The sequence below is a fragment of the Neolamprologus brichardi genome, chromosome 17 (genome assembly GCF_056152115.1).
Source record: "Neolamprologus brichardi isolate AB-2024 chromosome 17, ASM5615211v1, whole genome shotgun sequence".
Lineage (NCBI taxonomy): Eukaryota > Metazoa > Chordata > Actinopteri > Cichliformes > Cichlidae > Neolamprologus > Neolamprologus brichardi.
In genome coordinates this window covers 32553833-32570683 of record NC_142120.1, presented here as the reverse complement: position 1 = coordinate 32570683, position 16851 = coordinate 32553833, and the positions used below count along the sequence as shown (strand labels likewise).

Sequence of the window (16851 nt, the reverse complement as noted above, 5' to 3'; positions counted from 1 at the left end):
CAAAGGGCCCACTAGATGATGTCTGGCCTTCAGATGTCTGTTTCTGATGTCTGGTCAGAGACATCAACACCAGCGGCCTGCTGGAGGTCAGCTCTGGCAGTTCTCTTCCCTCCTTAAACAGAGGAGCAGATACTGCGCCTGCTGATGGAATAACGATCTTGTGCAGGTCTCATAGAGTAGCCTCCTTTCTCCTGGAATGTCCTCCATGCTCGTATGACTTTACTGGCAGACACAGTCTGTATGTCTGTATATGTAGAACATTACATCTGTTATGACATTCATATGCTGGATGACAGTCACTCTGGTTCACTTATTTTTTTTCCCCAATTCAAGGTGAAAGATCTGAATTTGAGCCTGAAAGAAATGAAGTGAAGCAGACAAACACACAGCCGGAAAGGCTACACAGGAGCCATTTTTTCATCTTTGACTATTATTTCCAACTGTTTCCAGTTGTGACTACAGTAATCAAACAGCTAAAGGGCCCCACCACTTGGCCAACAGTGGTCACTGCAATTACAAGGCAAAGACGTTCAAAACTGTTCTCAGAAATGGTGATTTGGTGGCCCCCAGTGGATTCACAATGCTATTACAAGTCTGTATTCTTAAAACGCATCGATCGTAGAACAGAAGCAGCGGGATTTACCAAACATTATTTAATAAATGATTTTGCAATACAAAACATCTGTGCAAAAATATTCAGACAAAATACAAAGCCAAGGCCTCTCTTGATCAATATGCATGTAAACCTGTTATGGGTACACTGACATTGAAATATACATATACTTTTGTTTCTTCTTACCAATAAAAGACAAAAAAAAGGCACTATAATGAATTTTTGCCAAATACAAAAATACCTAAACTTGATTAAGATTCACAGTCTTGTGTACAAGTGGTTTGTGCACTGCTATATTAGTACATAGACTACATAAAAAAAGATGACTGTAGCCACAATGACGGCACCCATTGGTTGAAACCTTCACTTGAGCATTTTCACTTTTATTATTTTATTCTATTAGACTCTGTACACTCATACGGTAGCCATGCCTTATACCATTCTCTGCCTTATTAGCAATTTTGCTGTCAGTGACAGCATCCTTAACAAAATGAGAAACGTCCTGCATTAAATAAGACTTCACTGATGTCAAAAATCAAGTGAGAAGTGGACTGGACTGGAGGAGTCGCCCCCTGTTGGCCATCAGTGCAGACTGCGTTGGCCTTGCTTTTTTAAACCTGGAAGCAAAGTCCAGCTTGTATATACAGTCTATGTTAGTATTCGTACATCATTTACATTGCTGGGGCTCATGGGTAAAGATGCCTAGGTAGCTCACTCTGCTTTAGAAAAATAGAATCACAAAAACACAGAGAGAGGAAAGGCATTTGAAAAATACATCCTCAAATGATTTCAAATAGCATGGAAACAAGAGCACACCCTTCATGTTACTAATAACAGCCAACCAGCTTTACTACTGACTCACTTGAATGCTGAGGAAAACTAAAGAGCAGTAGGATTTATAAAGACAACTGAATTTGATTTTGATGCCATTTTTGCAGCTACTTTTTTCTTGTTGCTACATTTCACGTGTCCACTCACTTTACAACTCAGAAATGCACTTTATTCTCTGCATGTCCTCAGTAAAAACAACCCGGATGTGTTATTGCTGTAGTTAAAACATGTACTCAGGAACATTCGCACGATGTCACCCATAGACTGTTGACTTGACACATTACTGCTGGTTTTCTGACTTTTGTTTTGAGGGAATGAAAGAAGCTTCATATTTGGCCTCTCATAAACCCTCGTGGAAGGCTGAGGCATAGTTTGTGCGGCTACGAAACTGAGACTCACCAAACACACACGTCGTCATCCTTCACTGGGAAACAGACAAAACGGTCAGAATTGTTTTTCAGGTTGTACTTTTTCTGTTAAAAGCTGCACGTGCTGAGCTACAGAATCCTGTACATGTTAATACAGTCGCCACTTGGTGTGTTAAAAACAAGTTGCAATAATATCGCAGCACACCTAATTTGCAGTATCCTTATTTAGATAGGCAACATTCTTCTGTCTATGTACATGGCTGAGATCTCATAAGCACCTAACTATTATAAGCATTATGCATTTTAACCCTTTTACTTTTATTATTCTTCCATGTTTTGCTTCTTTTGCTTTTTTCATTTTTTTTTCTTTTTGCACAATACAGACGTATAAATACAAAGAAGGGAACAGAACAGGACGAGGTATCCAAATTAAATTTTGACTTTCCCATCTCCAAAATGAAATCCGTAAAAACTTTCGGAAAAAACATAAAAGACTGTATCCAATCAATTATGCGGCGAATGAAGTGTTTGCCCTGAGAACGGTTGGAAGGAAGCGAGTGCTTTGTGATGTCTTTTGTTCATCTGCAGAGGGCCCTCTTGCCAGCTCTGAAGTTAGATGCGATGTCTCCGGAGAAACAAAACTGGGGGGAAGGATGATGAAAGAAATGATACTTAAAGGGAGGCCGATCAGATAAACTTCCAGCTTTACTGTGTCCGGTGTTCTTGTTGCAGACGTCTCAGATAGCGTGATGAAGTTGGAAAATAAAAAAAAACAAAAAAAACAAAAACAAAACACACATTCAGCTGTCATTCTCAAAGGGACTTCTTAGCACCTGCATTAGTACTTTCATAGCTGTTGGCAGCATGGGTATTATGCATGCTAACATAAATGTTACTGATTAGTTTATGAGGGTCAAGGAGGCATCATTTATTGGAGCAGGCCACTGTTGATTGTTTTTATAAAGTTACTCGCCGTTTCAATTCGCGCTCCCTTGGATATTTGATTTTTTGTGTTGACAAGCAAGCCAATGAACTAGTTTAGAAAAAAAGGCACCTGAAAGTCATCACATGAATATCCATGTCTGCCTGACATCCTGTAGGAAAAAAGTCCATCGAGTGGGAATTGTTTCGTTTTTTTTTTGTCTGATTGGAACACAAACCGCTGAATAAGGCCACGGGAAGAATGTTTTCACCTTTAAAGTGTTTTACTTAATAAAAAGTTCATTTGAATATATATCTTTGTATTTCATTCATTCATTCAGGACCTATGTACTGTATTTACACAGAGGTTAAAATAACATTTTCAAACCATGATAGTAAGTATGCCTCCTGTAAACAGTAAGGCATGAGTCAGACAGCTGCTTATATAGCCTGCTTAGTGTTTCTTGGATACCCAGATGTGTGGCACGCTCCATCTCTGTTGGGTCTCGGTAAGACCAGAGAAGAACTGTGACGCTGCGCCACTGGCTGAAGCGCTAAACGTCTCATATCTGGGTTCTAAGCTCAAAGAGGTTGAATATTTACAGGTCTGCAGTGATGACTGAGTCGTTATACATCAGCACATCAGAGTCAGGGGTGAGCAGTGCTGACGTCTGAGACACGTGGTCCACCATCCCCTTTTGGGAGATTTGTCCGTACACCTGAGCCGACCCTCCGCCGCTCCCCGGCATGATGCAGTGGGACAGCAGCGGCGTGTTGGCGTCATGGTTGGAGCCCGTAGTGGAGGGCACGCCGCTAACGTGACCCGTGCTGGTGGAGCCGCTAGCGCTGCTGGGGGAGCGGCTTTTGGGAGGGGGCAGGTGGTGCTGGATTACCCTAGTAGGCGGAGCTGGGGGTGCAAAGTGAGCTGGGAATGCTGCGTATCCTGGCGGGATTGGGTATCCGTTGACTGGGATAAAGCGCTGGTGGGTTTGGGTCACGGCCATGGGCGTCCATGCTGGAACTGCACCCATTTGTCCCGGCGCGGGAATAGCCTGGGCTGGGTAGAGGTACCCCGCGGCGGCGGCAGCAGCGGCAGCATAGCGTGGGTTGCTAAGGTTGCTGACGGGGCTGGCGCTGAGCGAGGTGGTCTGAGTGGTGGCGTTGCCTCCTCCAGAGGGCGTGCTGGAGCTGGCGTGGGACGACAACCCCTCCCAAGCTCGCAGGCGGGCGTGAATATCCTTGAAGCGCGGCCGACGTGCTGGTCCTTCCTGCCAGCACTCTGTCATCAGACCATAAAACCTAAAAGCCAACAGAGTTATTTCATTACCACAAACAGCAACAATCAGACTGCTTCTAAAACTATTTGAATTGAATACTCTAAACTAACCCTAATACCAGAGTCCAATAAAGACACTTGCACACTTGGGTTTCACCATTAGCTGGATGCACTATCTTCTTGTATGCTTCTCATATTGCACCGGTAATTGCAACATACCTTGGTGGGCAGTCTTCGGGGCAGGGCAGCAGCTGCCTCTTTCTCACCATCTCCATCACTTCCTGGTTCGAGAAACCATAGTAGGGCTGTAGCCCGTAGCTGAAGACCTCCCACAGCACAACTCCAAATGACCAGATGTCCGAGTCTGTGGTGAACTTTCCCGAAGCGATGGCCTCAGGGGGCATCCAGCGGATGGGCAGCACAATTTTAGGCTGGAGGCAGTAGTAGTCTGAGGAGTAGATCTCTCTGGAGAGACCCAGGTCAGAAATCTTGACGTGGAGCTGCTCGCCTACCAAAATGTTCCGAGCTGCGAGGTCCTTGTGAACGTAGAAGTGGCTGGCCAAGTACTCCATCCCAGCAGCCACCTGGTTCACAATATTTAGAAGGTGTTTGAAGGAGCAGTGAAAGGTAGACATTAAAACACTGATTTTAATTCAAAGTTTCTACATGAGCGATTGAGATCCGTACATCAACATTTCGTGTAAATGGTTCGTGTTTAAATGGAAGGCACAACAGTACTTCTTCCACTACGCTTGTAGCCAACGACGAGGATGTTTTTAGATCATACCTGTATGGCCATATGCAGAAAATCTCCATGATCCAGGCTGGATTTCACCGTGCCGTCCTCGTCGCTGCTACAGCCGACGTCTGAGTGTGGCGAACGCATGATGAGGAACTCGTGGAGGTCACCTTGGGGCAGAAACTCAAACAGCATGCAGACCGGCTGCTCCTGGGTAACCACACCCACCAGGCACACCAAGTTGGGGTGCTGAAGCTCGGTCAGCACTGCGGCCTCCTTTGATGAAGTCGGATAAATAATGGTGAATTTCAAAGAAACAAACAAACAAAAAAAAGGTGGCCGGCAGGTTGATTTCAAAATTTACTGGAAAAGTGGATATTTACAAAAGACGTGGGAGTTTAATGGAGGAACTGAGTCTGAAACTGTGTGGCTTTGAAAGGCGATTATAAGAAGATCACCCAAGCTGGTTTCACAAAACTCATTGATCACTTTTGAAATTGAGTCGATGGCAGTACCACTTTAAAACGTGGGCACAGTTCAGGTCTGCCTCGCTTTCTGTAAATGGAAAGTGAGGATTACGTCTAACACATGCCGACTGCCTCAATCCGCCGTCACATCTAAATTTATCTGGACAACCTTCCACCAAGTTACAGTTTATTTTGGGAGCTATTTCCAGAGAACTCATCTACAGTTGAGCGGTTCAGCCGTCTCCAATCTTTCACCGCGTCTACCTTCTATAGACATACAACAAGCCGTGCTTGAAATCTTGTGGGCCTAGACGCCTTTCCTCTAAGAAAGCAGCCACATATAGTTTTTAGCAATAGGATATTTTAGTGGTACATTTCACTTTCCAACTCTACACAAAGACGACTGATGTGGCTTCATTATTGTATATATATATATATATTTTTTATGTCTGTTGTAAAAATGGTTAATTTAGAAACATTTCTTACTTGCTGGAAGTCAGCCCACTGCTGGGCATTGGAAATGTCTTTGAGGGTCTTTATGGCCACAAGCTGGGCCTGGTCCATGCCCGGCAGATACAGATGACCTTTGTAGATCTTCCCTAGAGTACATTCTCCGAGCTCCTCCATGAAACGGACAGCTGATAAGGGAAGCTCCTTGGCCTTGCTCTACAGAAAGAAGAAGGAGGAAAAAAAACACATTCAACAAAAATGAAATCATTACTTTCTTTGTCAGGTCAGCAGCCTTTCATCACCGCTGTCCTTGTAGGGAAAAGAAAACATGATGTCGCTGCTTTCAATCTGATGTAGGCGAACTGCCTAATATAACACCAAATCTGTGTTTGAATTGTAGAAGAAAAATAAAACTATAGCTCAGAGCTGATAATTCCCGCAATCAGACTCGGCCCATTACATCAGCCCCCTAATCGCCCCCTTCACGCCTCTGGAAAGCGATGTGGGAAAATTGCGAAATCTGGCAACATGTCGCAGCTTAAAAATGTCATGTGGCTGACAGGTTAAGCAAAATTTGGGAAGATGAGGCAATTAATTCTCTTGCCAGTAAACCAATCAGCTGCAACAATAGCAGAAAACAACGTAGCGCTCCCTGTGAGGGATGACTTTGCTTTTTCATCTTTTGGAACTCACTGAGGAGTGCTCTGACTGGAATGCTGGGTTACAGCACATCTAAATACAACAGGAATGAGCTGGGCTGTGGGGTTAGGAGAAGGTCAGGCACGTTTTGGAATTCATTTAAAGTAAATTGCAGTCAATTAAACTCATTTCCTCATTAAGATAAAGAAAACGAATGATTCAAATGGAGAAAATGCAGTTCAGCAGTTCCCCACAAACACCACAGCATATACACTGTGTAAATGCCATCTGTTAGAAATTAGTCACCTTAATAAGTATATTTAGTGTCAGATTTCTGTGTAAAATAGTTGAGAGGAAAGCAGATCGCTTGTTTAAGAATTCATGAGGATTGTTCATCAGATGCCCCCCCACCTTACCATCTCTCAAAAAAACCCTGAAATCCAGGGAAAATGGCCTTCTTCAAAGGAAAGTTTATAAGAATTTATTTTTTATATTTTATGAGTGATTATTTTTTTATTTTTTAGGGGGCAAAGTCTGTGAGCTACACTTCTGAAAGTGTGAGCACAGACTTTCAAACTTCAGCTCAAGTTAATCCAATTTGGATGTCCGATCTCTACCAGCAGCTTGGGAGGCCTGTAGAGGAGATGGGACCCACATTTTGTTTACAGCTTCACATGTGCAAAGCACGTAATAGACTTTAAAATGGAGCAAATCAGCTGAACACTTCACAGATATTAAAGCCTGATTATGGGGGAAAAACACATTTTCATCCATCTTCAGTGTGATAAGTCCCAGGTATGATGCCATAACGTTTTTTGAGTCTCTTATCCAAAATTTGTGACGGTATTTTCATTTCTCAGTATGAATTTTTTCTTTCTTTATTTTTTTTACATAACGTCTTATTTAGGAATGCACCGATACCGATACTGGTATCGGGTATCGGGGCCGTACTGTAAAATGTGTGTGTACTCATACTCCGTTAACCGCTACCATGAACCGATACTAACTTATTTCATTAATCAGGGGTGGCTTGTCATTTCTGTTGTAGTTTTTTAGATTGGCCACTAGGGGGACATCCCACACTAAACAGGCACAGGGTTAGGTGAGTGAGACTGAGTGAGCTCCAGATAAAAAAGAGAAACTGGAGGCTGCTGTAGCTAGACTAAACAAAATGTCAGCAGTGTGGACCGGAACAGCCAACTTTAACTCAGGTTTTGGAAAAGCGATGAAAAATGTCAAGAGAAAATCCACGGGCAGTTAAAATAACAGAGGCTCTGACTCATTTTATCGCTCTGGATGACCAGCCACTGCCGGTCGTGGAAAATCAGGGAGAAAATGGTGCCAAAACTTTCTGAAGAGGTAAAGACAAGCAGTGTGTGGGCGATGTCAGTTCTTGGTTTAACGGCACAGTGGACCGATGATCCACGGGCAGATGAGGAGTTTGTTCGTCAATGCCGAATACTTAAGTTATTTTGTTTGTTTGTTTACATTATGGACACTCTGCAATGTTTATTTTATTCTCAAACCTAATTTGTATTTATTTTATTCCAAACAGAAGTGTTTATTTATTATTCTGAAAGCTCGAGACAGTGACAATAGTTCAGTGATATTTTGTTAAATTACATTGTGGAGACTCTGCAATAATTTAACAGAAGTGCTTATTTTTCACTTGAAATTTTTTTGTGGTCATTTTTATTAAGATTTTATTTTTTATCGGCAGAGAATAAAATAAAACCTGTCTTCCAATTCATTGTATTTGTGTGTGCGTGTGTGTGCGTGTGTGGTAGAAGTATCGGTTTTTGTACTCTGTATCGGCAAGTACTTAGATCCAAGTATCGGTATCGTATCGGTTTGAAAAAATTGGTATCGTTGCATCCCTAGTCTTATTACAATGTGTTTCTTTCCCCTGATTTTTTCTTCAGGCAAATCTGTGATGTCAGGTTTCTGTGTGTGTCTTCTTTTTTTTTATTTTCATCATTAAGATTAGTCTTCTTTGCAACCAGAGCATGACCACGGTTGATAATCATACCGACCAATCTCATTAGAACAGCACCAACAGATGACGGTGGGGATGTTGGGGACTGAATATTTTTTATATAAAGTCGATGGTGCCAAACTGCCACTCGTGTCTATGCTTGGGAAGAGATAAAAGGTGCAGAAAGGTTGGCAGAGATTTCCAGATTCCAGGAACTTTGAGATGAATAATGAAATTCCTCTGTGAGGACACATGCGCTCACACACTCACACATGCACACTGTCTGTACGAGCTCTGAGGGGGGTGGTGAGAGTGTGTGTTGTGCATGATGTGAGACACAGATGTTTTTAGTTATGGGTTTTTTCCCCCTGTCTTTCCTCCCCACACCCAAACCCTCAGATCCTCCTCGCACCACCACAGATTTCTATGTGTGTGTCTAAATGGGCTGTCATAGGCAGTAACCCTTGGGTGACCCCCTGCATGCAAAGCCTGTTAGGTAGCAGCTTAATCCAAGACAAAGCTGCAGATAATGAAAACAGGAAAGAAAGACATTTGACTTAGTAAAACGTCTAAAAGTCAGAATATTTAGCCCATATAAAAACGTTTTTAAAAGACAGAAATCACACAGCCGCTCCCTTTTATTACAATTTTCTTGTAGATCTGTAAAATTTAGCTACAAGGTTGAATGGACGCATGAGGGCGGGGCTTTGGTAATCTTTCAGCTGATGGTTATGCAGTCTGCTATATTTCAGAACCAAGTTGGCAACAAAGACCATTTAAAATCAACTGTATAATCCCATGACTGCACGGCTGTCACTCTCCTGTAAACGTAAGTCTTTGCAGACACAAGGTCTTCATGTAAACAGCAAGGAGAGACTCCCTTTTTAGGTCAGTGAAACATTTATTCCAGTCCCCCTCCCAAAAAACCCTCAGAAACAAAATAAAGCAAAGATATTAATGGATTCTGACGCTTCTGTGACATCTGCGATTCTCTCCGTGGCTCTTCGCTGTAATACTATACGCCTTACCTTGAGCATCAGCTCAAGTGTGCCCAGCAATACATGCTGTCTAGATAAACCCCCAACCCTCCGCCCTCAACCACCAAAATTATGTGGAAAAAAAGATGTGCTTACATGATATGACAGAGTGTGCAACCTTGAAGGCAACATGATACTCATGCTGATGTGAGCTGTGTGTTTTACTGGGAGACCATGATATACATTACAAAAAAGAAAAAAGCTCCAGTGGGATTAGGATGGACAGAAGCATAGCAATGCAAAAAAAGATGGATTAAGTGAGAGGACCAAGGATAAGGAGAAGTGTAAGGGAAGGGTGCGGAAAAAGAGACAGTGAGAGATAAACAGGAGGGAGGTGGTGGGCTGCAGTTGAACATTCCTGAACCTGCTGAGCTCTGATGACAGATCTGATGCTTTGTCTGAGACAGGTCGTTTCTACACACACTCAAGCCAGTAACCCCGGCATGCCGTGACATATCCCTAATGACACACAGAGGGCTGTGCCAGTGTTTTGACTCCTTCTGCAGTCTGTTTGCATGCCAAATGACGGCCTCTTTACAGTCATTACACAACAGCGTGATGATGCACTTAGTGTCCACTTCAAAATCGTGAAGGCCACTTCCCCTACCAGTGGTAGACGCCCTCAGACATTGGTGCATTGGTGGGTCTTTGTGTCCGGGGGTGGGCGCCCAGGTACACACCGGGGCTCGCTCGGGCCACTTCGGGGGTGGGGTGCCCTCGGCCTCTCGGCCTGGGGCTCGGTCACTCTGGCGCATTGCAACCCCCCCTGGCTTCTGCTCCGCGGCTGCTAAGTGACCCCTCATCTGGGACTCTCCTCAGCTCTTTCTGGGATAGTGGCGCAGCTGCCCCTCTGTTGGTCTTCCTTGGTCTCTTGTGTTCTGGGGGCCTCTGGATGTCTGGAGTTTTGATCTCCTTCATACCTGCTTCATGCCCTGGTGGACGGGGCTGTGCCCCCCCTCCAAACCCTCTAGCAGATCATTACATGAAGGAACCTTTTAAATACAAGCGCATCCATGCTCACAGGTTTACACACGGGTGCTCACACACACAAACGACACCCTTTTTGGCTGCTACCTCAAAGCACACTGTGCGCTGTCGATCTTACGTGCTGCACAATAATGTTTAATGTTTAGTATTTACTGTCATATTCCCATATATCATTGCGATGTTGTTTATTGTATTGCTCTCGTTTTCTTCTGCTTGTTTTCTTTTTTCTTTCTCAACAGGTGATCCAGGTGATTGATATATGTATTTTTTTTGTCTGCTTATTTAGTTGGTTTTTGTTTTTTTGCCCTTTATCACCGTCCCTCTTCTCTGCTGTTTTTTTTCCCCCTCTTCCTTTCTCCCTTTTCTTTTCCTCATTCAAGTCTGTCCCGTATCTAGCAAGTGAAAATAAAAAAAAATTAAAAAAAATAAACAATAAAAGGTGAATCAAATAGACCATTATGGCAAGGCTGGGATGGTCAATTTGGTAAAGTAAATCCGTTGGGCATCTTTCCTCGCCTTTAGACAAAAAGTGTTCTATATCTGCAGAAATAAACGGTAATCTGCAGGATTACCAGGAAGGCCCTCCGTCATTTATTCCCCACCCTGAGTGCCATCTGCTGCGACTGTAACGCTCCCTACCTTAGGCTTGTATGGAGTCGCGAGCATGGACATCTCAACGTTCTGGCCGCGGACGGGTTTGGGTTGGCGCGTCACGGGAGGCCTGGAGGACTTCTGGTTGTTGCGGCACACGCAGATGAAGAAGAAGAGCAACGCAATGGCTAAGGGGATTACCACGCTGGGAACCAGGATGTACAGGATCTCAATGCCAGACTCCTTATGGTCTACACAGATGGAACATCGAGAGAGGGGAATCAATGTCATTTCACACGTCACACATGTGTCACAAAGGCAACATCGCAAACTACGATTTAAAACTAGCTTCTCACCACAGAGGGGTATGTCGCAGAGCTCCATTCTGACCCCCTCATCTAGTGTGAAGCACCAGGGGGCCTCGTGTTTGTTCCCTGGGTTGCGGCAGTACGAGTGGCCTCCGTTAAGCTCCGGGTAGCGCACAGCCTGGTAGTTGTGGCTGTGAGGATACTGGGAGTTCCACGGCTGACACTGACGCCCTGACTTGGTTATGCTTACCGTCCCTCTGTAGTCTACCCCACTGTTGTTATAACATTTGTGATCTGGTGGAATATAACAGACAATGACGTTTTAGCAGAGTCAACACAGTAAATCATTACAATTGCCACATGAGCATGTCTCACTCTTGTTAATAGGCTCTGTCATAGGGATCCCGATCCTCAGACAGTTGGCGGCCTCGGGGCTGTCGGAAGCAGCCAGGTCATCGCAGTTTGGCAGTTTCAGTCTCTTCAGTATTATCGGGTTGGAGCGGGCGATGATGTACTCGGTTTTACACAAGTCGTTCTCCAGGATCTCACATTCGTCCTTACAGAGGTCACGGGGTTTGTCGGACCCCGAGCTGCGGTCGCACGTCGGGAAGGCAAAGTGGCAGAGGGAAGGGATGGCGAACTGCGAGCAGCGGTCAGACAAATGGTTGGACGTCCCGATCATGGTGAAGGCCGCTGGGAACGAGAGGATTCAATTTCAGTTGCTTGAAAGTTGCTAAATAACGAAGAATTAGGAGACTGAATAAAAACAGAGAATTTCATACTTTAATTGACTCGCGCACAGCGATGCTGTTCACTTATTGCAAACGTGTGCATTGCTGCGGCTGTCATTATCACTACGGCGACTACGATGAAGAGGAGACGCGAATAAAAAGCGTCCAAGTGAACCTGACAACCATCCAAATGTTTCTCCAGCACATGTTGCTTGAGTAAAAAGGATCATAAAGATCAGTGAGTGTGACATTAAATTCAAGATGCTGAATCTGGACTCTGATATGATTTACAGTCCTACTGTTGGCCTGTTACGACTCTGTGGCGCCATAAATCTCAATTATCACTCGTCCTTGATGTTTCAGATCAGGCTCTGGATTCATGGCCTGCGTCATTCCCTGAACTGTTGCACGGATATAATCAATAATGACCTCTGAGGACAAACGCATGCATACGCATAAAACAAAAAGCACACACGCTGAGACACAGACGTGAAACAACGCTGGAAACAGTGTGTCAGCCACATGTGATTCATACTGAGTCAAACTCCCTTTGAACTCTCTAAGTGACGTTCTGATTCCTTCCTGGAGCATATTAATTATGATTACCTTCTGAAAAATCTGAATTTACACAAAGTTTTTATTGAATTACTACATTTTTTTTTATTTTTAGCAGCAAATTATGTCTCTAAAAGACATAAATGATGTCTCTAAAAGAAATAATTTGCTCCCATTTAATTAAATCTACCAAAAATGCAGGTGTCATCTGCCATCAAGAGCAAGGACAGAAGAAGAAGCGGCACGTATTCCAATTTTTCAAACAAAGCATAAAGAAATGACTTTTGGCTCAAGACTTTTGCACAGTACTGTATGCCCTTTGGTCATTGATTGTGTTCAGTTTTCTTTCTTGCATCTGCAGGAACTAAATATTTAGTAACATGGAATCATCTTCATCAAGTTAAGCCTGTACACACTAAGAAAAATCAGTGTATTTTAAATCGTTTGTCATGAATGAATATGTATTTATGATGGATGTAAAAGTAAATTTAATCTATTCTCAAAACATTAATTCGATTTGTGTTGGCTCGAAGGAGGTTTAGCCCGCTCAAACTCACCTGTGATCTGGGTCTCAATCTCCCCCTGCATCTGCAGCGAGTCGACAAAAATGCTGCGGTTGCCGATGAAGCGGGCGCAGGCTATGCCTCTGTACGGCTGGCAGAATCCATCTTCAGGAAACCCGTTGCTGAGAGGTCAGAGAGGCGAGAAAGAGAGGCTGCTTTTAAAGTTCGTCTGAACAACACGAATCAATTTCATCGACTCTTTCACAGGAAAACCACTAGAGGTCAGTCTACATTAGCATATCCCACAAGACCAACCAGTTCCACTTCTGTGGAGGGAAAGGCTGCTCCTTGGTTCCTTTGCTTGGCTACAGATCAGGTAAACTCAAAGGCACATATCTAATACACATAAATGTCCCTATTCACGGTAAACTGCTTTAAGAATTAATATCTCATGTCGGACTTTATTCGTGTTGCGTCAGAGAGTCGTCACTCTGAGCCACAATTTAAAACATATGAAAGGAGAAAGAGAGCAACCTTGTTTTTACAGCTATACAACTCCACTCAGTGAGCTTCTTTTGGGGCATTTCTTTTAATTTCCTCGTTAATGTAACGATTCTTATCCCGCTTAACACAGTCATCACCATCCTCTCCCCTTTCTGTCTCACTCTCTGTGCTTTTTTATTCTTTCTCCATACACACATGCACACTAACACACACACACACAAAGCCCACACTCACCGGCAGACCACTCGCTCAGTGTGAGATCACTTTGTCATGCGCTTTAAGTCATACCATATGGGACGTTAAGACCAGGCACAACCGCAATATGTGGTATAGGCGCGTCCATGATGCCACTGCATATATGAAGTATATCCTCATGGTGCAGACCTGCTGCCTGAGTAATGGCGAACAGAAGCAGCTAGACTATGACATTTTTAATATATTTAACTTAAAGTGCAGCCAATCACAGCTAAGACACAGGCCTCAGCTGTGATTGGCTGAACAATAACACCATCAAACATTTCGACTCTGATAGGTAAGGTGGCCCCGAGAGGTCGATCGGACCGCAGCTTATGAAAACACCAGCAAATAGAAAAATGCTGAAAAAGCACACAAAATAAAACTGAATAAAAAACCCAATAGAAATAGAAAAAAGTTGCTAATAATCACAAAACAACACACAAATGTTTTTGGGGAGACAATAATGTGACGGAAGAGTTGCACAAATGACAAGCCAACAGTAGATGGCCAATAGCAAACTACCTACAGTATTATATGAAGTGTGCAATTAAAACAACAATATACACATAACACTGATGAATCCTCAACTGCTTTTAATGACGCCTCCGTATTTTTTGATTTCTGTCTGTTCTGTGGCTGGTCCGTCACATTATTGTGTCCCCAGAAACATTTCTGGATTTTGTTTTTTCTACTTCTGTGTTTTATTCAACTCCCGTTGTGTTTTCTGCGCTTTGGCTGCATTTTTCTATTTACTTAGTGTTTCCTTAACTTGCAGTCTGTTTGACCTTTCAGGGCCACCATATATGGGGGTTTAAAAAACACTATTGTGTAGCAGCCTAGTGAGAATTTAACTGCTTCTCTACTTCTTTTGCACATCATTCTTTTATTACAGCTTCACAGAAACGTCACTTTTGCTAATGAGAGTTGGATGGTTTACAAGAGATGGTACAAAGTGCGAAAAGCACTAATTTTACTCCACAAGCTGTAAAAATCGCACACACATTCCCCCATCCTGGTTTGGTGTGAGTGTGAGGTCAGTAGGTTACCTCTCTCTGTGGAGTGTTAAGTGACTGAAGGGCCAAGGTCAGTTAACCCCCTTTCCCTGTCTGTGCAGATCTTAAATGGGCTTTCCAGACATGGACACACACACACACACTCACACACACACTAACAGACATGACTACCAGGGCAGCGGTCTGCATACTGCCGATTCCTCAGAGATAGGGTAACTTTACAACTTAATGCAAGTTTAAACAGATTTTATCCCCGGAATATGTAATTTCCTACTAAAATATGCGGTAATAATGACTTCATGCTTAGCACCCCTTTAACAAGCCGCAAATGCACAAACTGATACTCCTTTGGATGTTTTTCACCCTTTTGGGGAAGAGCTGCCTGTGTTTAGGTGAAAGCAATAAAGGGAGTGTCTGGTAATTGTAAGCAGTGATAATTGAATAATTTGAGAGACTTACAATTGGTTAGGTTCCTGCCATTTTTGAACGTAATAAAGCGGAACATAAAAAAAGGTAGCTCTGGCATGAGAAAACATACACAAACGGGATAAAGAGCGAGGGCTGGAGTGTGTCCAGGCAACCCAGAGGTTAGTTTGGTTGTGCGTCACAGAGAACGGTGGACACAAACATCCACACTAGCATGAAGCCACACACAGACAAGCAAATGACAAGGGAGAGGAGACGATCCACCGCAGTGCAGCCAGATCCCCGCGGGCAAATTATAACTACTGCAAGTCAGAACGCCCTAAACCAAAGCGGCACAGCTCGAATCCCAAGTCGCCCTCACTGGGCTTCCTGTATTTTAGCTTCTTTCACTGGTTTCCAAATCAACGTAGCTTCCAAGACCATGTCTAAGAAGATGATTAAAGCATCTCATCTGGTAGGGAAGGAATGGAGCATGTTCGAAGAGCGATAGACACATCTACGAAAACCTAATCACTGTGAGACATCTGAGGTTTTCCGAAAACCTCTCTCGGTGTTTTCGTGTCCATTTATTTTCTCATGTGTTTGTGTGTGTCAGTGTAAGCTATCCAGAGCAGGGGAAAGCCAAGCGCGGTTGCTATTTGTGTAAACAGTGAATAACTGTTCAGGCCTTTGATTTTACACACTAACGCCACGGGCCCTCTGTATAATGTTTTATAACAGTTAATTACAAAGGGAGCCTTCTCCGTTCCAGACTCGATCTATAATCCAGATATAAACAGAAAGACGAGCCTCACCACAGAGCCTAAACAAGGTGCTCAAGACACTGATGCATTGTCCAATTACATTTTTTCCGACCTCATTATTTATTCAGGGAAGAGCTTGCTGAGCAGCCATGGTCTTTTTCCACCCAACACCCAGGTTAACATCCACAGTATTAAATAGAGACTAGTATTTACCACACCTGTGTGCTAAATACATTTGCACAATAGGTGTGTAGAAAAGATATAGAGTTCAACTCATGCGATTTATATGTGATTCAAATATTTATTTACTTTTTTCATGCTCGAAATAAATAAATAGGGAGATGGATATAAATGGAACATCTAGCTCATGTGAGCTACATGAAGCAACCCTGAATTGGACAAATGGAGGACGTTGGTTGGATGGATGGTTGTTGAAGAATGAAAGTACAAAAGTACAAAAACACCTGCGTACATGTTGTTATTACCTGGTTGGACCCCATTATAACCGTCCTTTCAAAACAGCTTTAATTCTTGGTGGCACAGATTCAGCGAGGTGCTGAAAAAATCCCCTGAGATTTTATCCATACTGGCGTGAGAGCATGAAGCAGTTGGTGCAGATTTTGCTCCCCTTCCACCGCATGCCAAATTGGACTGAGATCTGACAGTGTTGTGTGTCAAAATCCCAGTATATCAGCAGTTTCAGCACATCTAGCACCAACAACCATGCCACAAGTCTTCGTTCAGCTTTCTTTTCCATTCCGATGCTTGGTTTGAATTTCTGCAGCTCATCTTGACCATGTCTGCATGGATAAGGGTTAGCTATTTGTTAATGACCGGTTGAGCAAGTGTACCTAATAAAGCGGGAGTTGAGTTTTATATAAATTTGAAAGCATCCAATAAGAGAACAAGACTGATCCTATCCATACTAACTATTTTG

The 16851-nt window shown here is 43.3% G+C and overlaps 1 protein-coding gene across 1 annotated transcript in view; it reads right to left on the bottom strand.

The window, feature by feature from the left end:
• Positions 1–695: 695 nt before the first annotated feature.
• Positions 696–16851, bottom strand: part of ror1 (receptor tyrosine kinase-like orphan receptor 1) — a 129887-nt gene continuing 113731 nt past the window's right edge. Inside the window, exons 5-12 of the mRNA XM_006808132.3 lie at positions 13046–13173; positions 11578–11895; positions 11251–11496; positions 10943–11145; positions 5702–5881; positions 4797–5024; positions 4229–4593; positions 696–4032 (exon numbers count right to left, since the gene is read on the bottom strand). Coding sequence (XP_006808195.2) covers positions 3333–4032; positions 4229–4593; positions 4797–5024; positions 5702–5881; positions 10943–11145; positions 11251–11496; positions 11578–11895; positions 13046–13173 — 2368 coding nt within the window. The 3' untranslated portion in view covers positions 696–3332. The remainder of the gene's footprint in view (positions 4033–4228; positions 4594–4796; positions 5025–5701; positions 5882–10942; positions 11146–11250; positions 11497–11577; positions 11896–13045; positions 13174–16851) is intronic.